The 21,834-nt window shown below is 31.1% G+C and overlaps 2 protein-coding genes across 6 annotated transcripts; both read right to left on the bottom strand.

Moving 5' to 3' along the window:
- Positions 1-1,197: 1,197 nt before the first annotated feature.
- LOC101257694 (CBL-interacting serine/threonine-protein kinase 3) lies at positions 1,198-7,402 on the bottom strand. 5 transcript variants are annotated; one of them, XM_069296351.1, is made up of 15 exons: positions 7,350-7,402; positions 5,619-5,810; positions 5,390-5,452; positions 4,761-4,832; positions 4,565-4,672; positions 4,288-4,368; positions 4,099-4,152; positions 3,751-3,876; positions 3,576-3,665; positions 3,384-3,506; positions 3,186-3,293; positions 2,988-3,101; positions 2,806-2,862; positions 2,645-2,719; positions 1,198-1,478 (listed from the first exon to the last, which is right to left on the bottom strand). In XM_069296351.1, exons 2-15 carry the CDS (start codon positions 5,787-5,789, stop codon positions 1,404-1,406), a joined length of 1,317 nt encoding a protein of 438 aa, XP_069152452.1. In that variant the 5' UTR covers positions 5,790-5,810; positions 7,350-7,402; the 3' UTR covers positions 1,198-1,403. The 5 variants fall into 5 exon arrangements, with proteins under 5 accessions (XP_069152452.1, XP_025885359.1, XP_004228494.1 ...); XM_026029574.2 differs by having other exon boundaries at positions 7,283-7,355; XM_004228446.5 differs by lacking the exon at positions 7,350-7,402 and adding an exon at positions 7,101-7,289.
- Positions 7,403-12,914: 5,512 nt separating this feature from the next.
- Positions 12,915-20,917, bottom strand: LOC101258397 (COP9 signalosome complex subunit 2). The gene is made up of 12 exons (XM_004228448.5): positions 20,633-20,917; positions 20,433-20,525; positions 19,386-19,464; positions 18,542-18,782; positions 18,359-18,433; positions 18,141-18,275; positions 16,952-17,139; positions 14,155-14,223; positions 13,951-14,041; positions 13,710-13,844; positions 13,329-13,441; positions 12,915-13,231 (listed from the first exon to the last, which is right to left on the bottom strand). Exons 1-12 carry the CDS (start codon positions 20,640-20,642, stop codon positions 13,141-13,143), a joined length of 1,320 nt encoding a protein of 439 aa, XP_004228496.1. The 5' UTR covers positions 20,643-20,917; the 3' UTR covers positions 12,915-13,140.
- Positions 20,918-21,834: the final 917 nt, after the last annotated feature.

The following is a 21,834-nucleotide window of genomic DNA, read 5'->3' as shown; positions in this document are numbered from 1 at the left end:
AAAGGTGGGCTAATTACAAAAGTTGAATTCAGTCTAAAAGAACATTAGTCTGGAGGCGAGTGAAAGATATTTGAATGTCAGTAAACCTAAAAAGATGCACAAAATTACAAAAGTTGGATTCAGTCTAAAAGAACATTAGTCTGAGGAGGAAACTTGTACATTTTCCCTTATATAATATGATATTTATCTTTTAATTTGGTTATAGTTTGATGGCATTTATGTTATCATTAGGTTGGTTTTAGTTTTTAGTTGATATCTAGAGTCATGTTGACATCTAAAGTTTGAATAAATACACTCGTCTTACATGGTAATTTGAATACACTCATTTTACATGGTAATTTGAATACACGGCAATTCAAACACTCGTCCAACATGGCATGACCATTCATGTGAGATATAGTTGAATTGCAGTTGCATACACTTGTCTTACATGACAATTTACTCGTCCAACATGATAATTCATGTGAGATATAGCTAAATTGACTTGTAATTCACGTGAGATATGAATTGATTTTGTACTAGGTCGGATATGTATTTATTTGTTTAATTTTAAGTGTTGTAAATATAAAGTTGGAGGGAATAGATGTAGGGCGTGTCTATTTGTACATATTCAAAGCTGAAAGGCATAAATATTAAGTTGAGACCAAATTGAACACGTTTTAAGTATTAGAAGACATAAATATCAAATTGAGATTAAATTAAATGACGTTTTTATGTATTATATGCCTAATTTGCAAGTGTTACATTTTTGCTGCAAAGTTCACATTGATATGAACAACAATAATTATATTCCCCTAAAAGTTCCTAAGTTAAATTCCATAAAAAGTCTAAAATCTTTCATCAATAACCAAAGACTTACAAATTTTCTAAGCTACTTCCTTTTATGTGATTTTAGGTCTATCAATCTCAATCGATCTTTTCATAATTTATCAATCATGTCTGTTGTTGTATGTAGCCATTATTAATCTGGTATAATCGTACATTCGTTTTAGCATTCACAGCTCTTCAATATTTTCATGTTATAGATATATTGAACTTTATCAGACTTTCGTAAAAATAAGATAAAAATATTGCGTACAACAAGCCTAATGTGGTTTGAACCTTCTTAGGATCCTGTGCATAAAAATACTTAGTGCATCGAGCTGTCCTTTTTCTTTTTGAAATAATATGATTTTTCAAAGAGAAAAAAAAAAGAAATTTGAAAAATCCAATATATTGTATACAATTGCAATCACAATTTTTCAAAAAAGTGATACAAATCAATACAAACTTGATTTGAATTGAAGCAAATTCTACTATTTTTGTCTAATAAAACACCTACCCCTAATAAAACAATTGGTAAAACCTTAAAAATATGGTCCCAAAATTTTGAAAAAAAAAATAAAACAATAAGAAATTGCTCTTCATTTTTTTTCTTCCATGTCTTGTTCAGTTTTCCATACAACATTATCTAGGCAGGTTGAAAGATTCTTGTAAAACTGCATAAAAACAAAGAAAATGGTTAAAAGATGATATCGAAAGGCCGGGGGGGGGGGGTATGGTACGAAGAAATATAACTAATACGTTAATCAATAACTATGTCTTAATTCTAAGTAAGTTGAGATCGGTTATGTGAATACACTATATGTATCATGGGATTCATGATCATATTCAAACTATCTTTATGTTTTTCCTTCAACCTACACAGCGGTGACCTTAAACCGGATGTGGATGTCACCTACGAAGAAAGATAACTAATACGTTAATCAATAACTACGTCTTAATTCTAAGTAAGTTGATCGGTTATTTGAATACACTAATGTATCATAGGATTCATGATCATATTTAAACTATTTTTATGTTTTTCCTTCAACCTACACAACGGTGACCTTAATCCGGATGTGGATGTCACCTGCGATGAAAGATACTAATACGTTAATCAATAATTATGTCTTAATTCTAAGTAAGTTGATCGGTTATATGAATACAATAATGTAGCATAGGATTCATGATAATATTCAAACTATTTTTATGTTTTTCCTTCAATGACCTTAAACCGGATGTGGATGTGGATGTGACCAACGATGAAAAATAACTAATACGTTAATCAATAACTACGTCTTAATTCTAAGTAAGTTGAGATCGGTAACTATATGAATACACTATATGTATCATTGGATTCATGACCATATTCAAACTATTTTTATGTTTTTCCTTCAACCTACACAACGGTGACCTTAAACCGGATGTGGATGTCACCTACGAAGAAAGATAACTAATACGTTAATCAATAACTACGTCTTAATTCTAAGTAAGTTGAGATCGTTAACTATATGAATACACTATATGTATCATTGGATTCATGATCATATTCAACCTATTTTTATGTTGACCTTCAACCTACACAACGATGAGCTTAAACCAGATGTGGATGTGAAACCCCCATCGGATTTGGTCAACTTAACTCGGATGCTTTGACTACGTCTATAACCAAGAATACCGATTTCAAGATCCACATCTGTGCACGAGTCCAAGCAACAAAACTCATAACTATGGTAAAACTTTACATCAGGCCAATCTCCTGGTTTTTTTGCTTGTGATTATACGAGTGAAAACGCCTATTAACACCTACGAGTAGTTGTAAACATGAAAATACTACACGTACCTTGTGGAATTCCAAAGTGTCTCCTTTTGACTTCCGCACCTCGACCATATGAAGAGAAGGAGCAACTTGAAACACCTAAATTGAAGATCGAAACAACGTTCAGAATGAAACAACGAAACATTTTAAAAAGATCAACGCGGATGCACATTTAAATACATTACCTCAGTGGAAACGTTAAGGTTCCCTTTTCTACCGGCTTTCAGATTTTGAAGCCTCATCTGCAGGGACACATCGAACATAAGAACAGTTAAGTGTTTCATTTTCCGGTTATGATCACCATTACACATAGACGTTAGACATCACTAGAGGAATTGACATTGCGATAAGTGAACTTCATCACCACCTTGTAGTTCTTTTTGTGAACGTCAAAACCGAGAGGCTTAGCAGCTTCTTCAATCTTACTGATTATCTCATTAGCCGGACATTTAGACGTGAACCTTGTCTCTCTCTTGAATCCCTGAGAACAAATAGAATCAACACAATTTTGTCAAACATATTACGAAGACTAAAATAATGTACGAGAGCATCGTTAATATGTTACCTGTTCGTCGAAGAGATTGCCAAGGTTAAGACCTTGTGACATAGAAATCAACTCGAAAGCATTCATGGAAGTTGGCTTCTCTTCTCTTCTTTCCGTTACGTGATATTCCTGTTGTAATGCCAAGAGAGGAGTAGCACGTGAGATAAGTTTCGTATTGCAAACACTTCTTTCCTCTAAAATCGATAGATGAATGCTCACTTCAGAGTCCCTGAAGACTGCTTCAACGTCATCCAGGTTTGCATCTTCTATTTCATCGAAAACAGGTGGTCTATAATCTTTCTTAAACCATTCATCCTCCAAAATTTCAGGCACGGTAATACGCTGCATATAACATATATATCATGAATACGAAGAAAGTAGAAACTATCGATGTATAGTCACAAAACATACTGTCGTAGGATTCGGATCCAAGATGCGAGTAATCAACTTGATAGCACCAAAAGAGATCCAAGGTGGGCACGTAAATTCAGCAGCAGAGATCTGTATACCAGGATAGACATTGTGAAACGTAGCCAAAACACACAAAGATTTAACGATACCAAGTGACGAAGAAAAAATTACTCACTTTGTTATAGAGGTTCATAAGATTGGAGTCATCAAAAGGCAAGTAACCTGCAAGCAGTACAAAGAGTATGACTCCGCACGACCAGAGGTCTGCTGTTGCCCCATCGTATCCTCGATCATTCAGTACCTAATAACAAAGGAGTCCGATTTTTCAGTCCATGACTCAATCGATGCTTTCTTAACCTTTCAAAGATCTTGAGTAAAATTTCGGATCGACAGAGACTGGACACTACTGAGCATCTGATTTCAAACTACGAGTTCATTTTCAAGCTAACGGAATGCCTATCTGCTAATTCTGTTCCAGACAAACATAAAACGGAAAGTTAAGTAAAAACCAGTTTGGTTATACCTCAGGTGCAACATAGTTAGGAGTTCCGCAGGTGGTATGCAGTAAGCCATCAGCCTGGAAAATACAACTAAATATAAGAACTCAAAATGATCCTGCATTTACTAAATCGATTAGCGTGAAGTAGAGACGGATTTAAGGATTTCATTTCCGATGTTAAACGAGAAACGGTAAGTAGAGAAAATAGTTTACCCTGACTTGCTGGGATAGAGCACTCAATCCAAAATCAGATACCTTAAGGTCACCCGAAGAATCCAACAGTAAATTTTCAGGCTGCGCGAAGAAGAAAAAATTCAATTTCTATGCACCGAAGAAAATGTGAAACACATCATGTCAAAGAGGTTTTACACGACAACCAAAACATTGTTTACATTGTCAGTGTATAGACGTAACAGAAATAGAGACAGGAACGAGAAAGATAAGAAATTTTTACTTGTTAAGTGCTGCAACGTACAGCAACAACGCTTACCTTTAGATCTCGGTGATAGACTCCTCTACTATGGCAATAATCAACCGTATGAATAAGTTGCTGAAAATACTTCCTTGCCTCTTCTTCACGCATTCGTCCATGATTTACCTTTACGCCAATAAATCACGCGATAAACTACAGTCAGAGTCAAAAATTATCACCGGAACTTATAAGCACAGAAGAGGTTTGAACTTACAATTTTATCGAATAACTCTCCACCTGTAACGAACTCCAAAACAATAAATATCTTCGTCTTGCTTCCCATAACCTGAGGGGGCAGATGAAAAAACCAGGACATGATTGAACAATATTAGAGTAAAATCGTACAATCGACAAAAAATGTGAGACAACAGAGTTTCAGAACACAAGTAAAATCGTATTTCGACAAAAAAAAGTGAGACAGCAGAGTTTCAGAACACAAGTAAAATCGTATTTCGACAAAAAAAATGTGAGACAGCAGAGTTTCAGAACACAAGTAAAATCGTATTTCAACAAAAAAAAGTGAGACAGCAGAGTTTCAGAACACAAGTAAAATCGTATTTCGACAAAAAAAAGTGAGACAACAGAGTTGCAGAACATAACTATGTGTAACAATATGCAACTCAAGAACTACATTCGACTTATCTCTTTGCTAGTTTGTTATGTCAAATGTCTCGATTGATCGTTCCAATATAAGTGAAGAAACATGGTAAGAGAAACAAGATCAAGTCCAAAGCAAGGCGTTGGTTATTAACTCAGATATACGATGGATACACGATTCTGTATTGCCTTAATAAGGACACATACCGATTACTAACACATAGAAGATGTCGAGAAAGGACAAACCTCGTATAACTGTACAACATGAGGATGTCTGATCAACTTCATTGTAGCTATTTCCCGCTTTATCTGTCAAATTTTGCGTATATCAAAAAGCTAACACAGGAAGCTAAATAAACCATACAAGAGAACTAGACGTTCAACAAGGCAACGACATACTAATTATAATCGAAGGACAACATAAAAGGCGATAGATCACGAGTGCAGAGTGAATTATGAACTCGAAAAAAGTTACCTGTTCAGCCATTTTGTGCTTAAGGACCTTATCTTTATCGAGGATCTTGATCGCCACACTTTCTCCCGTCTCTGAATTCTTTGCAAACTTGACTTTCGCAAACGTTCCCTCACCAATTGTCCTTCCAACTTCATATTTACCAACTCTACGCTTGATTTTGGTCCGATTCATTATCGATACACCAACGCGATTCTGTAGAGGAAGTAGAAAATGTTTAGTTATAATTCACACCTCACATCATTTCATACACATAGATGATAGAACATTACTATATACACCCACAAATCACTCTACTAACTACCAGCGGCGGAGCCAGAATTTTCATTAAGAAGTTCTAAATACGAAACACGAAAAAGCCAATGAGGTTCAACACCTACTACATATACACAAATTACTCTGCTAACTACTAGTTGCGGAGCCAGGATTTTCACTAGGGAGGTCAAATTACGAAAATGTTAACTCGCGAAAAAGCCAAATGAGGTTCAGCACCTACTACATATACACAAGTTACTCGACTAACAGTGTGAGAACCCCTCGATCCTACCTGGCTCCGCTCTGCTACAATCAAGAGCCTATCATATCCAATTCTTTAATTGATATATTTCAAGAGATGACAACATCAGTTGATTAAATTAAGTCATAAATAATATACATTTTACTAAAAATATAAAAAAAAAATCCAAAGAAATTGAATTAAAAACAGAGAATTATTGGAACAATCAATTATCCAACCACCACTTTTTAACTTTTTAGATTATAATCAACAACAGATAATTACATATCCAGCTAGATATAAAGCTACTTCACAACAAGGGTGGAGCCACAATACAGTTACGAGTTCGACAGAATTCAATAATTTTAGTTTTTAATCAATTGAGCTATTACGATTCCCTCGTTACTTTTAGCTCCAACTCCTATATTTTTCTTTAGAAAAATAATTTGACATGTATAGATAAAATACAACAAAAAACCTATAAATAAATAAAAAGAATTTTGATTTAGAATTCATAAACAAAAAATCCTGACTCCGCTTCTGCTTCGCTACACAAAAACCTCAACTATTTAGAAGTCGTAAACCAAAAATCCTGACTCCGCATCTGTTTCACAAATAGAATAACCACAACTTATAAGAGATCATAAATTAAAATTCTGACTTCGCCTCTGCTTTACAACAGAATATCTCAATTTTTCAGAGATAATTAACTGAAAATTCTGGCTTCGCCTATGTTTCACCACTGAAACAAAGTTTTTAGAAAATATCCACACAAAAATGAATCATATACAAGATCAATGAACAAAATATAATCCAATTTACCAAGATTCAAAATGAACTTTTTCTTGATAATTTTTTATCAAGAAAGTAGTATAACTAAAAGAAGAAAAAAAGACATAAAACTTTAAAAAAAAGATTCCCCAAAACACACAATTTTCATAAATCCAACAAAATTCAAAAGGAAAATAATAAAAAATAATATAACATACACTATGAGTTGAACAGAGCAAATTTCAGAGGAAAAAAAAATTAGAGCAATTCAAAATCTTGAAATGATTTTTTTCTTTTTTTGGAAGTGTAGTTTTGGTATCATAGCCACAAGTATATATAAATATTTATAATAATTATTTATTATTCCTAATTTAATGAAACCAAAAAAATAAATGATTACGTTGTATGGTTGTGCATACACGATAAGTATATAACAAAGAAAAAGAAAGACTCAATTATTTATTTACCCAAATAAAATATGTGGACACTCCTGAAACATATCCAACGAAATTCACTGACGAGTTTATTTTCTCTAGAATTATATCATGATTAAAATTATAGTATAACTATAATTACATTATTTATAATTATATTATTATTATTATTATTATTATAATTTTTTCTTCGTTCTTAAGGAACTTATTTTTAAAATAAATATATTTTGATCAATTAAATTAAATATAAAAATAATTAAAAATATTTTTCTTCATACCAAACACATCCCTAGTATATTTATATTTTAATTTTCTATAGTTTAGCAAAAACACATTATTAACAATATAAATAAATTACTGGATATATATGTATATATAATTATTTTGTATGCATATATAATAAATATTGAATTCCATTATTACTATAATACTTTCGTATAAAAATAGGATGAAAAAAGTGACATCAAAAATAGGAGGCGTGAGGATATAAAAAAAATGGGAAAATGCATAAGTACCCCTGCAGCACATGCCCCGAAATCTTGGAGACACATTCATACTATACTAAGGTCCTATTACCTCCTGAATTTATTTTATAAATAATTTTCTACTCCTTTTCGGTCGACGTAGCACTATCATCTGGGTCTAGCGCGTCCTGACAATTTTTTCAAGCTATCTAGTTGATAGCGTCAAAAGGCTGATTAGGCGTAGAAAATTATTTATAAAATAAGTTTATGAGGTGATAGAACCTTGGTATATAGTATAAGTGTGTATCTGAGATTTCAAACATAGATTAGGGATACTTATACATTTTATTTTATTTTTTATTATTAAATATATTAACGATGGAATGAAAATAGATTATAATTTATGTATAATATACCAATAAAATTACTTTTTTACGTATATATAATAAATATCTGTAATTATAATAATATCTTCATATAATTTTTTATTTTTTATTTTTTATTTTTTTAAAAGGGAGAATCTAGTCCACGTGGTATTATTGGAGGGGTGGGGCCAAAATGGTCATGTGAGGAGGAAAAATTAGGCAGTGCATGCATGTGGATTGTAATGACAGCAAATTTTTTTTATCTTTTTCCTATTTTGTCCTTATTATGTATGTACCGTGTTTATGTACTTGTCCACATCTACATTTATTTTTGGATCACTATCTTATTATTATTATTATAATTTTTTTACTACATAATAGGTTTAAAAAAAAGAGAGAATATTTTGGATTTGAACTTTGAGTTTAGATTCATTATTCTATTTTTTTCGTCAAATTTACTAACTTAAGAATTTATTACTTCCGTTCGTTTCAATTTATGCGATTCTTCGTATACAAGATTTTGAGATGATATATAAATATACTGTTATAAAGAAATTGATGTAGGATATAAATTTAATCGATATAATATTTAGGTTCTTAATACTGAAAAACGTTAAAGTTTTTATATTATAGGTTCAAAATTAATTGTTTATATATGTATATATACGAATAACTATTTAAAGAGGTGTTATCTAATTTTATAAAGAAAAATAAAATAAAATAAATATGAAATTTAAATTTCTAATATTACATAGAGAGGTGCACTCATTCATCGTCGCATTATATGATACTCTGAGTGTGAGTTCACATATCTATATTTCAATAAAAAAATTTAAAATATAACATTACTGATTATGATCTCGAGAAGGAAGCATGGATTCATGTAAATCCGATGACACATTTATTATTCCTCTCTAAGTTAGATTAGAAATTTGAATCTTATATCAATGTTGCTTTATTTTTCTTCCTAAAATTTAGTAATATCTCTAGTGGTTGTTGTAGCACTTTATTTTCAAGTTTATCACATTGAGAATTCCTAAAAAAATAAATTAGTAAGAATTAATTTTGTACATAGAATTTTAGCGATTTTTAATAATAAAAACCTAAAATGTCAAACGGGTCAAATTTTATCAAAAATATACATTTTCGTAATAGTGCATCCATTATGACAAAATTCTTAATACGCCTCTGTTTATAGTAATTTTAATTTTACGTATATAAATTTTATTTCAAAAAATTAATGAAAATTTTATTTTAGGCCTCTAAATTATTTCATTGTAACAATTAGATATTAAAAAATAAAACTACTATTATGAACAAATAAAAATAAAAATTCAAGCACATAGTAAAAAAATAGAATAGCAAAAAAATATTGAACTAGAGATTCAAGTTGTCGAATATGAACAAAAACGAAAAAAAAATTAAACAAACTCATATGTGAGAAATATACTAGTACAAAGATTTAAGGAGTCAACACAACTTTTATGTAAATATAAAACAAAAATTTAATAATTTTAAGAAAATAAACAAAAATGCGAACAAACAAAAAGAAAAATAATATAATAATCGAAATATATATACTCAAAAAATAAATATTAATTGAAACTATAAAAGCAATACAATGACTAATGGTATGACAAAATAATTGAGGTAATATTTGATCAATCACCTATTAATCAACCTTTTATCTTAATTAATATTTTTTATCGTCTCATATTTAAGATTGTATCGTCACGATAAGCTTAAGTTGTACCATGTCATGTCTGCAATTTCATATTTAAAATTATCTTTACTTCTCATAACAAACCTCGCAAATCTCTTTACTAAGGTATTCATGCATTTTCTCCTCACATACATAAACAATCGATCAGTCTCACTTTCCGTATCTTATCAAACCTTATTTCTGATACATAAAAACAATAATTTTTCAAACTAAAGTGTAAAAATATATAACGGAAACTTAAAAGAATGTTATTATATTATATATTATATAAAAGATAGAGAGAAAAATATTTTTCTTTTATATATTAAATTAATGTTGAGGACAGCAAGTCCTTTCTTTTTAAAAATATTCCAAACGTATCAAAATTATGTTCAAAAGTCAAAATTCAAAGTTAAAAAAATTTCTTTATTTAATGTTTTTTTTTATCGAATTAAAAAGGGGTCGATTAAATTAAAAATGGATAATTGTGTGTCCTATCATAGACTAATAATTTAATTAATATTTAATGAAAATTTTCGAACTTATTATAAATTATGTTTTGTTTTGCTCAATCTTACCTACCTTTATTCTATTTATTTTATTTACTTATTTAATATTAGTTATCTCTCTTTATAGTTCCATTTTTTTTTATTGGACACGTTATTTATTTAGAGCATCGAAGTCACTATATATATAAAGATAAATTAAAAATTAAGTGATAAACTATTTTTTAATTTTATGTCCATTCAAAAGTAATTATATTTTTTAATAAAGATAAATATTAAATTAAAAAATAAATTATTTTTTAATTTTTTATTTAAATTGAACAAGTAAAAATTAACGAACAAGACATGATGATAATCTTCATTTATCAGTTACCACCATGAAGTAATCTTATGAATGAATAAATAATTCATTACTAGTAAAAAAATAATTTCAAAATTTTTATAAATATAATTAGGAAATTATATTTAAGATCAAGTTGGCATGAAAAAAATATGTATATTATACACCTTTCATTCTAATTTAATGTGACATCTGAAATATTTGACACCATATGGTATTTGAGTTTTTCTCAACCACCATTTCAATATTAATTTTCATTATCATTAATTTATCAAATATATTAAATTAATATTTCTTTTGTTCATTTTTATTTGTCATTTTGCACTTTTTAAAAGTCAATTTGATTAATTTTTAAAGTTAAATTAGATTACATTAATTCAGTATTTTAAACAAAAAAGTTACATATTCAAAAACTATACAAATAGTACTATTGTTTTCGACTTTTTCGCATATCAAATTGAAAAAATACATCATAATATGTTAATAAAAATTCATAGTTTGACTCTATAAAAAAAAATCATAACGTACGTAAATGGACGAAAACAATATCAAAAAAAAATTAAACGATTGATTCTATTTGTGCACTTCGACCTAGCTTTGGCCCCACGCGGAGAGTTATAGTTTAATCTAGTAATCAGGCGAGGCAGAAATTATTTAGTTCGGATTTTTATGATAAAAAAGAAGATAGAATTTCTGATTATTCAGATCTTAATCAAATCATATGTACTGATCAATATAATCTCATAAATAATTGCTAAATTTTATTTTACAAACCTTTAATGAAAAGTGAGAATTAACCGCTAAATAATTAGAACAAGCAAAAAGTATTTTTTTTAAAAAAAAATTAATATTTTCACACAATTCAAGTTAAGATTCAAGAACGTAATAAATGATTCAAATATGTATATCATTGATTGAATTATTAATTTTGCGTGTTTATATATATATCATATATAATATATAATTCATGTTAGTTTATATATATTTTTTCTAATATTTTATATAATATATGAAAAATCTTTACGATACTATCTTTTTATAAATAAAGTGAATAAGATATATATTAAAATAAAGTTTAGTCATCTCAATGATTGAACCACTTCTTAGTTGCTTGTCAAAATTTGCTTCAACAAAGGAAGCTTCATTCCTTTGTTTGATTGTTTGTTATTTTTTTTTTTTTACGTATTAGATATTTAATATTTATATTAAAATTCTGATTAATTTGGATTCATTTCATATAATACTGTTTATAAAGAAATCGCTCCTTAACTCTGAAAAAAAAAGAGAGAGTATATATGAGATATAAATTTAAATTTTTTAATTAACGATGAAGAAATTCTATCTATCAAACTATCGACTTTTTATAAAGTGCTCAACGCTTTATTTCAAAAGGATAATAAATATGTAAAAGTCAAAAAAAGAAACAGAAAACCCAACAAAATAATACTCCACAAAAATGATGATATATACTTTTTATTATTCATATATTCCCTATCGTTTATCTTTACTCATTAATATTTAACTCGATATATGTTTCAATTTATGTGATATTTTTTATTTTTCAAGAGTCAAACAATTCAAATTTGACAAAAATTTGCGCATATAATCTTCAAATATTTTGAAATGAAATGTATATATTTATAATCTACGTAAAATGTAGTATAAGTAACAACAGTTCAGATATTTAAAAGATATACGAAAAATTTACGTTCAAAGATGAACTTATTTAAATCTCGAAGTTTGAAATGTGTTATGTAAATTGGGACGGAGGAGTGACAAAAAAGCCGCCTCTCGCCAAAATATGTTCTCCATCCACCACCACAACCACCTACTCCTCCGGCCATAACAACAATAATAGCAATATAATCCGCCTCCATTTTCTTCATAACAACGACGTGGAGCCACTCTCTCTCATCATGCCTCAACAAAACGGAAAAAATTGGATTTTCCTTACTAAGATAGGACTATTACACCAATTGAAGCTTAGGAAGGAATGGATTACGTATATTCTCGAAAGAATGGATTACGTATATTCTCGAAAGAATGAATTACGTATATTCTATATTTACTTGCGTTACCAATTGTCATTTCTTGGTCATTGTCATTGAGATTCATATCAATTCGGATTAATATTTAGGTATAGATATTATCTCTTTTTTTTTTCTCCAAATAAAAGAATAATTTGCTATATCATCTCTATTAATTACAAGTCATTTAAATATTAGAAAATAAACAGTATTTAATAACAAAAAAGAGTAATTGTACATCAAGTTAACAAGAGTAACAAAGTCACCTTCAAACTTTAAACTAAGTTCATTGTTAGAAATAAAAATCAAAATTATTGAAAACATAAAATTTTACTACAAACAACACATATATTAAACTAAAATTAATGAAACAAAAATGTGTATGATTTTATGAGCATAGGTTTATATAAACCTTAGTCCTTAACATACTTTGTTGCCAACAGTTTGGTAGAGAGACCTTAGCTGTGTGTTCCATTTATCAATGGCAGTGTACTTCTTCATCCCTTTTGATCTGTGCGCGTAAACGCGTCATGTAAAACAAGTTAGTAGCTAAAATCAGACAGCGTTGGGAAAATAAGCAATGACACGTTGAGGGGTTATGAACTGACCTGTCGCGACACTCTAGCAGTCCGTTCACTTGATCAATGTGGCCATCAATCCGGTTATCCAAGATTAGTGAGACCAACAAGTCCTCAACATCTTTTTCTGGCACATTCAGCTCCTGTACGTCGAGTAATATGAGAAACTAACTAGTAGGTGTGTTGGCTTTAGGAGGTTCGTTAACAAAATTTTGTGATAAAGACCGAGTGGCAGCTACATTCACCCTCCGGGAGATCAAGTAGTGATGAATATGTATGTATTTTCCAAGTATGATCACGTTGTCTTATACAATATTTGCGCCATAAAAACAAAGCCAGCTGATAGGGACAACGGTCATCACAAAAAAATTAAGAAAGGGAAAAAGGAAGAAAAGAAGACTGAGTTATCACCTTGGATATGAAGGGAATTCGGATTCTTGTGTAAGGCTTGATGAGCTTCAGTAAAACCTGGGTTCTGACCTTCCTTAAAAGATCCTCAATGTAATTCCGAATGAAAGGGTCATCCATTATTGTCCGTCTATTACTCTGTTAAAATTTCGAGAAATGCACATTCAAAGTGATCAAAGAAGAGACCCAACTACAGACGGTAGGATCAACAGGCAAAATATTGAAGTTTACAGAATGACTGTACCTTAATAATTTTCTCGAACTCTAAGATCTCATTTCGTTGATATGCTGCGATAAGGTTTGTCATGGCCAAGATCTCAGGGTCATTTTTGTAACTGAAAAGTATAAACAGTCATGCACAGACACAATGCAGCTGTAGTCAAGTCATATAAGAATGACAAATTGTTGACGTTGAATCTTGCAAACAAAAACCTCTTAGTGAACTTACGGTTTAGCTTCTTGGCCATCAAAAGGGTTAACTTCAGACTCCATCAGCATATTTGCCAGGACCAAGTACCTGTTAAAAGTTAAAGAAACCGAAAATAGTGCAACATTAGAAACCCAGAGGTTTGCAAGGGTAAAGATAGCATTGGAATTCACATATTGCAATCTTCTGGTAGAAGGTGAATGCTTGAAACGATCACCTAGTACCAAATTACAGAAATTGATATGGAATGACTTAAACCTTCATTTACATGCAAGTAACAAAACTCAAAAGTTTCCAACACATGCAAAGCATGCATCCATTCAGCGAAAATGTAGTGAGAACACATCTTATGATACACCAAGAAACGGATTTTTGAAGTGTAAGAGATGGTACAAACCACCAAAAAGGGTGCAGAAATATGCTGTTAGTGACCAAAAACACACCACCACATTGATTATTTCACACACCACATAACAAGTGGAGCATACACGGTCTGAACAAGGAAACGGCATCTCGTTGAGGAGCCTTCAGTATAAAATAACGCTCCAAAAACCTCAAAGTCTACCAAGAAACCTTTTTGAAAAGATCTAATAGGGAAAGTAATTTCATTCTGTTTCACACCAGATTTAACAGCACCTCCTCTCCACAAAATAAACTTCACAGTAAAGTCTTTGGCAACTTTAACACTTGGACTGGCCTACATGAGATAGCAAAATCTGCCACCTTCATCTTCATGAGCTCCAATTTATGAAGCCAATAATGCTAGTAAGCATTTCTTAATTTCATCATAGTTCTATTCTGTCCTTATTCAACCATGAAAGGCACACTAAAGAAAATACCAGAAATTGGTCCTTGAGAGAACAGTAGGGCAATTTTTTCCAAGTAGTGGACAGATGCATCCTGACATAAACTCAAGTGTAGTGTGTGTTTACATATTTGCATTGAATTCATTAACGTACTTCCTTAAATTCTACTTCTGAAGTACTATATTAAAGTATTGTATATGTTTGCATTGAATTCATTAATGAACTTCCTTAATTCTATACTAAAGTACTATATAGAAGTGTTGCGTGTTTACATGTTTGCTCTGAGTTCATAACGAACTTCCTTAAAATCTACTTCTAATGTACTATCTAATATCTGTCTTTATATATATGATTTTGAGATTGATTGAGGCATCATTAACTAGTTATGATCCTCAATCTCACACCCTAATGAACGCATAGTTCAATTTCGTGCAGAGATGTACTGCAAATCTACAACACCCTGTTTAGATCACATACACATCCTCTGAACGAACTGCAACATATTTCACAAAAGCAACATCAAGAGGTACACGAGGTACACTGCCACTTCAGGACAAGAAACTTCAAGCTTGAGGAGCGAAATGATGGAAACATTTGACACTCTTTTGGTTGGCTTGATCATAAGAACGGTAGCTATAAAAAAAAAGTGAAAGGTGAAAACTGTTTCTTTCACTTGATTAGAAAATAAAAAGGTAAAAGTCGAGAAATATGCAACCCTCCCAAATTTGAAGGGGAAGGAGGAAGCAAATTTTCCTCATTGTGTAAAGAAGAGAACAATGGAAGAGAAAATACATGTAGGCAGTTGCACAAGCTGAGATCAATGCTTAATCTTGTTAACACTTCCATTCGTCCAATATTTGCAAGGAGTAAATATACTATTCTTGGGAAATTAGTATGTCAGTAGAAATGTGGAGAACTTCTAAAAGGTTAAAAAAACAAATTTTTGGTGTTCGAAATAGATGGGTCTAATTGGAGCAAAACAGATAGTGACGATTCATATGGCCAACCCCAACTAGCTTGGATTGAGTCTTAGTAGTTACTTGTTGTCTCAAGTTAAACAAACTACCAGAGGTCAATGTTAAAACATCACATAGTGAAAGTAAGATAAGTGACTTCCCCTTCGCTAATGCACTCCTCTTCCCTTTGTTGCACCAAACATAGCGCAAGAAATGTGAGAAAATGGTTCAACAACAATTATAAAAGTTTATAAAACATTCAGTTTACAAGGCCATAAACTCCAGGTTAGGGCTCTAGCACATTATCAAGTTATTTGTTAGTGATTAGGTAACGAACTACAGTCTGGGAAGCTTGAACTAAAGATGGCAAATGGGACGGGGCGGGAAGGAGGCGGCTATAAACCTGCAAAGACTATGGCCTGCTCCGCATGAACCCGCCCTGCATAATTTACCTAATTTTCTTAAAGTAAAAGAAACGTACCAGTTACCAATCTATACTGCTAACTTTGAATAATATATATATATATACGTATAAAAAGAAAGGAAAGATTTTATACATATTAATATATGAGAGTCGTTAAAGTTTGTTGACCTAGAGAGGAGTGAAACTAATAATTACGTATGACTTAATGATATGGCACGCGTTAAAGCAATTGACTCCTCTAAGGAAACAAATAACTTACTTTGTACAAGACTCTGTTTCACTTTCCACCCACCAACACCCCACCCATGTTTCCCAGAATAATTTTGATATAATGGATTTTCCTATTCCAATTACGTATAGAAATTCTTCACACATTTACCCTTTAGTTTAAGTTTCAAAAAAAAAAAACCAACCCACGTACCCGCCCCGCTTACTCAAAAGCTCTAACCCACAGTGTCCCGCAAACACTATAACCCGACCCCTTGCGATCCCTATCTTGAATACATAGTTCCTGGTCAGTCAAAAACTGCCTGTATCCTTCGCAAGAAAAAAGTGGAAATACCAAAGGAAACAAATAAATGCACACACACACAATGCATATGAAGCACACACATCATAAACTGCACACATACTTGAGGCACTGAATACGCCTATGATTCCCAGCTTCATCATAGTTCTTGAAAGCTTCAAAGAAGTCTGTAGCTGCCTCTGCCCACTTTCTCTCTGCCATATGCATTTTGCCTCCGCATTCACGAATGATTCCCATTATTCTTGGATGAGGAATTGCCGACTTGACTGAAAGTGCTTTGTTGTACAGTTCCTGAATTAGACTCATATGTTTCATGAATTAGGAATTGAGAAAAAGTGAAAAACAACTCATCACTTCACACTATGTTGCCTAGAACCTCCGAAAAGAAAACGACAGTTGTGTATCAGATCCTGGAGGATCTCATATGAGTGTGGCAGCATTTTGGAGGATCCGAGCAACATAGACATAAATGAAATGTCAAGCAAGTTCTAAACCAAGTATACCGTTGAGATGTAATACCATGGAATACATGTTTTCAAGATATCAATGCAAGAATAAATATCAGAAAGTTCAAGAATTCCGATCAATGTACAAATATATACTCTGCATGTAATAAAAATAAATTATTTAAGTCTCTCTCTGCAAGTATAGAGAGATAGAGACAGAGAAAGAAAGAGAAAGAGAGATGCAAAAAGTGACAATATATATATACATACATATATATATATATATATACAAGGTGAGTGGTTTGCAATGTTATTTTGCCAAGTGGAAAAGCCAAATAGCAATCTTTGGACAACAGTAGAAGTGGTTAATATTTGTTTTCTTTTGGTGCAATACTTACTGGATAGAAGGTTTAGGTTTCACTTCAACCTATAAATTCTTGCTTTTGAACTTGAATTGAAAGATAAAAATCTAAAAGATTAGGTCTTCCCTAGAGCATGCCAAAGTCTAGGGAAACAACCTCTTACTATTGGAAGAATTTAATAGATTCTCACTATTTTCAGGTAAAGAAAGGAAAAATCAAAGCAAATTATGTGTTACAAAGACTAGAATCTTCCAAAGAGTCTCAATCACTATTCACTACCTTTGGAGTTTGGAATGTACTATTATCTTTTGTGTGATTCTTTTGTTTCCAAAAGACATGAGCTTCTAGAAATAACATGCTTTAGGAATAAAAGAGACAACAAAAACAAGAAGAAACTTAGACAGAGAAGTAACTGAAATTAGTATCTGACACCTAACTCTGCTCAAAAGAGTGTATCAAATGGGAAGAAAAGGTAATAATATACCTTCAGTTTTTTGTTGTTTTTTGTCTCTGTATACATTTGAATCTCAATTGCATATACCTCCAACAATTGTGTCCCTTTCTTCTCATCATCAGTGCCATCTTCTTTTTTACAAGATTTGTGGAGCTCTTTCAGAATCTAACAAAGTTATCAAGTTATGTTCATGAAAATCATAGAAAAATGATAGCCACAGATGCTTCTAATCTGAGCAAGCAAGATACCTTGCTCATTCGTCCATATTCCCCCATGTCAAACCAAATCTTGCAAAGCTTTAGATTTGTCTTGAACCACAACCTCTGTAAAAGAAAGAGGGGATCGTGAGACCTTAACGAAATGACAGATGAACTTAGAGAGAAGCTTACAAACAGACTCCCTGTATGCCAAAAATTTTTGTTCATCCTAACCTCATTCTTTGCCTCTTCGAGGGCTTTCAATGTTGTCTGGTAGAACTCTTGCAAAAGGCTGAAGTTCTGACTAGCTGATCCAGAAACAAAATCCATGATACCATTTATACACTTCTCACTATAGTTCCGTGTCACTGCTGATTTTATGTAGGTAAGCATTTCTCTATAAGAATCCATCATTTCCTTGAACTTCCCTAGCTTATAGTAAAGCTTAACAGTTTGCTTTAAAGCTTTAAATCCCCTGGAGATAATGATATAGTTGATAAAAGCAACACAATAGCAAATTGTAGCTCTAAAATTCTTAAAAAGCTTTAGGAAACTCATTAGTTGAAAGCATAAAGCTGTGACCTGAATAAGAGGCTTACGTCATTTTAACATTACAAACTTACACTATAACTTAAATTTTTGGATAAGGGACATAATAAGAAATATAAAATTCCAATTCAGAGAAGAGGATAGAAAACCACATGCCAGAAGATGAAAAATCCGGTTAAAAATAAACGAAAGAGCTTGATCTTCATTAGTGATTTGAAATTTGTTCAATCATATAAGCCCAAGAAATGAGAGAAAGAGAGGTTTATGTATAAATACACGTCACGAATTTGGTTTTACTAGCTGATGAGAAGGAAGCTTGTTATCTTAGTGAAGAAAGATAGAGGGCAAGCCCATTATCCGACGAGCTTTTAAACCTTGAAAATCTAATTGATTCTGACCTCTTTTTATTAACCAAGGTAAGTGATTTTGACTTTCAGGACATATTAAACAAAAGCTACACAAGCAGTAAGCTTTTATAAAAGCACAGTTGAAGACTGCAAATTAAAACTTTCAAGTTTCAACTCCTTACCACTCTGCCTTCTCAGGCTCCATATGTACTACTTCAGCAAAACCCTCAAGTGCTCCTTTGGGATCAGTTTCGACCATACCTATGCATGACATCATTGTAGAATATTACTCCCTTCGATTATATATATGTTCATAAAGAGAGATAGCTATAGTGAAATGCAAATCGATTAATACAAATAGAGAGAACATCTCTAGGGAACAATACAAAAAATTACAAAAAGATGCACAACTTGAACAAAGGAAACAAAAACCAGAACCTAACCTCATAATGCAGAATGATATAGTGAAAATCACCGAGAGAACTCAGCTCCCTTTTGACCATAGATTTTAAAGATTAAACTCGAAACTTGAAATCTTGAGTTTTTATGCATTTTACTTGGGGAAAAAATTGAATCTTTAAGTAAAAGTGAAATTTCTCCCACAAATGATCAGTTTCGAAACTTGAATTCTTGTTTTATCGTTTTTGATAACCGTTGTGTCCAAGCCAGATTGCGCGCAACTCCACTAATTTCACGTGATACCTGTCACCTCTCACCAGCAGCAACAGGTACCAATAACTCCATTCACCAAGGCTAAAACAGATAGGAAAAAATCACCTAGTGTTTGTCTCTAATGAATTTGAACCATTAACCCTTCAGGGTGGACCAGTGGTTTGAACTTGAGACTTTCCATGTTGGAGGTCTCAAGTTCGATACCACTTGCCAGCAAAAAAGCAAGGGGTTTACATTCTGGGTCGAGCTCATCGCACCAGGCTGAGTTACCTCTCCTATATGGTTTGCGAGTCATTGCATAGAAGCGGGAGTCTTACCCTGTGCGCACCCAAAAGGTAGCGGCCTCACGTTTCCCTTGTCATAAAAAAAATGAATTTGAACAATTAAGTCACAACCTTGGGTGCATAACTTCAACATACAAAATCTATGGCAAAACATATCATTTGAACAAAAATAATCAAAATTTGATCCCAAATGTTTAGCTAAACCTAGCTCAAATAAAATTACCCTACTTACAAACATTCAAAAATTCTCAAAATTAAAAGTCATAAAAAAACCTTTAGAATTGTAGTACTGATTCTCTATATCAACATCTTGTTCTTCCTGCTCCTCGTCCGAATACTCGAATCCATAATCCTCCATATCCGCATCTGCAACATACAAAATATTCACAAAAATCGAACCAAATACACACAACGAAACCAAAAATTAACCAAAAAAATTATCGAATTTGATGAGAAATCGTAAAAGTACTTACCAGAACCCATAGCTGATTTTCAGATGAAAGAGACGATTGAAAAAAAAATAGAAATTTGAAGTTTCGAACTAAAAGGGTTTATTATTAGAAGAAAAAAAAATTGAAATATTTTTATTAACGAGATAAAGAGTTCAGATAATCAATTAATTTAGAGACGAAAACTCACATAATTAATTGATGGAAAGTAGTTATTTTATTTTATTTTTTAATTTATGAAATTTTTTTAAGATTTAGGTAAATGTCTAAAAATGGAGAATATATTAGACATATTTCAAAAATTATCTTGGTGATATATTAATATGTATTTTGTAATATATTAATGTATAATTAGATTTTTTTTATAGTGTGAATTATACTTTTGGTGAAGCTATATTTATTAGTGAGGGAATAATGAATTCTTGGTGATTTATTTTTCTAATTAATTGTCTTTTTGAAATATTTTTTGTTACATGTTTATTTGAGATTGTTTAAGTTTTTAATTTCCTTTATTAAATATGTTAATGATTGAATATATAACTGAAATTTAACGAAGGTGCATATTACGAAATAAATAGCAAGTAAATTGAAATAAAAAATATAATTTTTGAGTAAAATTACAAATAACAAAAAAAGAGTTAATGTTAGAAGACAAACATCAAAGAATAATGTAATAAAAAAGCTAATTTTTTTTAAAAAATAAGTAAATAATTAAAAATACTTTCTTATTATCCATTTAAAAAGAAAAAAAAAACATTTATACTATACTGTGGATTATGATTGCATCGATAAAATAATTTTATTTTTAATATAATTTGAATTTTGGAAAAAGGGTCTGATATACCCTTCAACTTTGTCATTTGGAGCTGATATACCCCTACTTATAAAAGTGGATCATATATGCCCTTACCGTTATACAAGCGGCTCACATATACCCCTGCCGTTATAAAATGGCTCACATATACCCTTCATTTAACGGAAGTTAAAAAATTAGTTTTAAATTTATATTTATTACTTCTAATTTTTTAAAAAAAATTATTTAGGGGTATATATGATTCTTCTATCAAAGTACAAGGTATATTTTAATTTTTTTCATACATAAATTATTTTTTGACTTCTTTTATTATAATTATTTGAATTTCTTATTCTTATCTTGTTTTTTCTTCCATTCCTTAATTTAAAGAATAAAAAATTAAACTATTTTTTTGTGTGTTTTGTAATTTAAT

The sequence above is a fragment of the Solanum lycopersicum genome, chromosome 1 (genome assembly GCF_036512215.1).
Source record: "Solanum lycopersicum chromosome 1, SLM_r2.1".
In the NCBI taxonomy this organism is placed as follows: Eukaryota; Viridiplantae; Streptophyta; class Magnoliopsida; order Solanales; family Solanaceae; genus Solanum; species Solanum lycopersicum.
This window is presented reverse-complemented; position numbering and strand designations above follow the sequence as displayed.

Bases quoted from the DNA above. Each gene is read 5' to 3' on its own strand.
- LOC101258397 (XM_004228448.5), bottom strand. The intron at 13,845-13,950 runs GTACAGTCATTC...AAATTTTAACAG, and splicing joins AGTTCGAGAAAATTATTAAG to AGTAATAGACGGACAATAAT. The intron at 13,232-13,328 runs GTCAGTTCATAA...TTACGCGCACAG, and splicing joins CTGCTAGAGTGTCGCGACAG to ATCAAAAGGGATGAAGAAGT.
- LOC101257694 (XM_069296351.1), bottom strand. From the start codon at position 5,789: ATGAATCGGACCAAAATCAAGCGTAGAGTTGGTAAATATGAAGTTGGA. The intron at 4,153-4,287 runs GTAAACTATTTT...TGTATTTTCCAG, and splicing joins CTCTATCCCAGCAAGTCAGG to GCTGATGGCTTACTGCATAC. The intron at 3,666-3,750 runs GTGAGTAATTTT...CCTGGTATACAG, and splicing joins TTATGAACCTCTATAACAAA to ATCTCTGCTGCTGAATTTAC.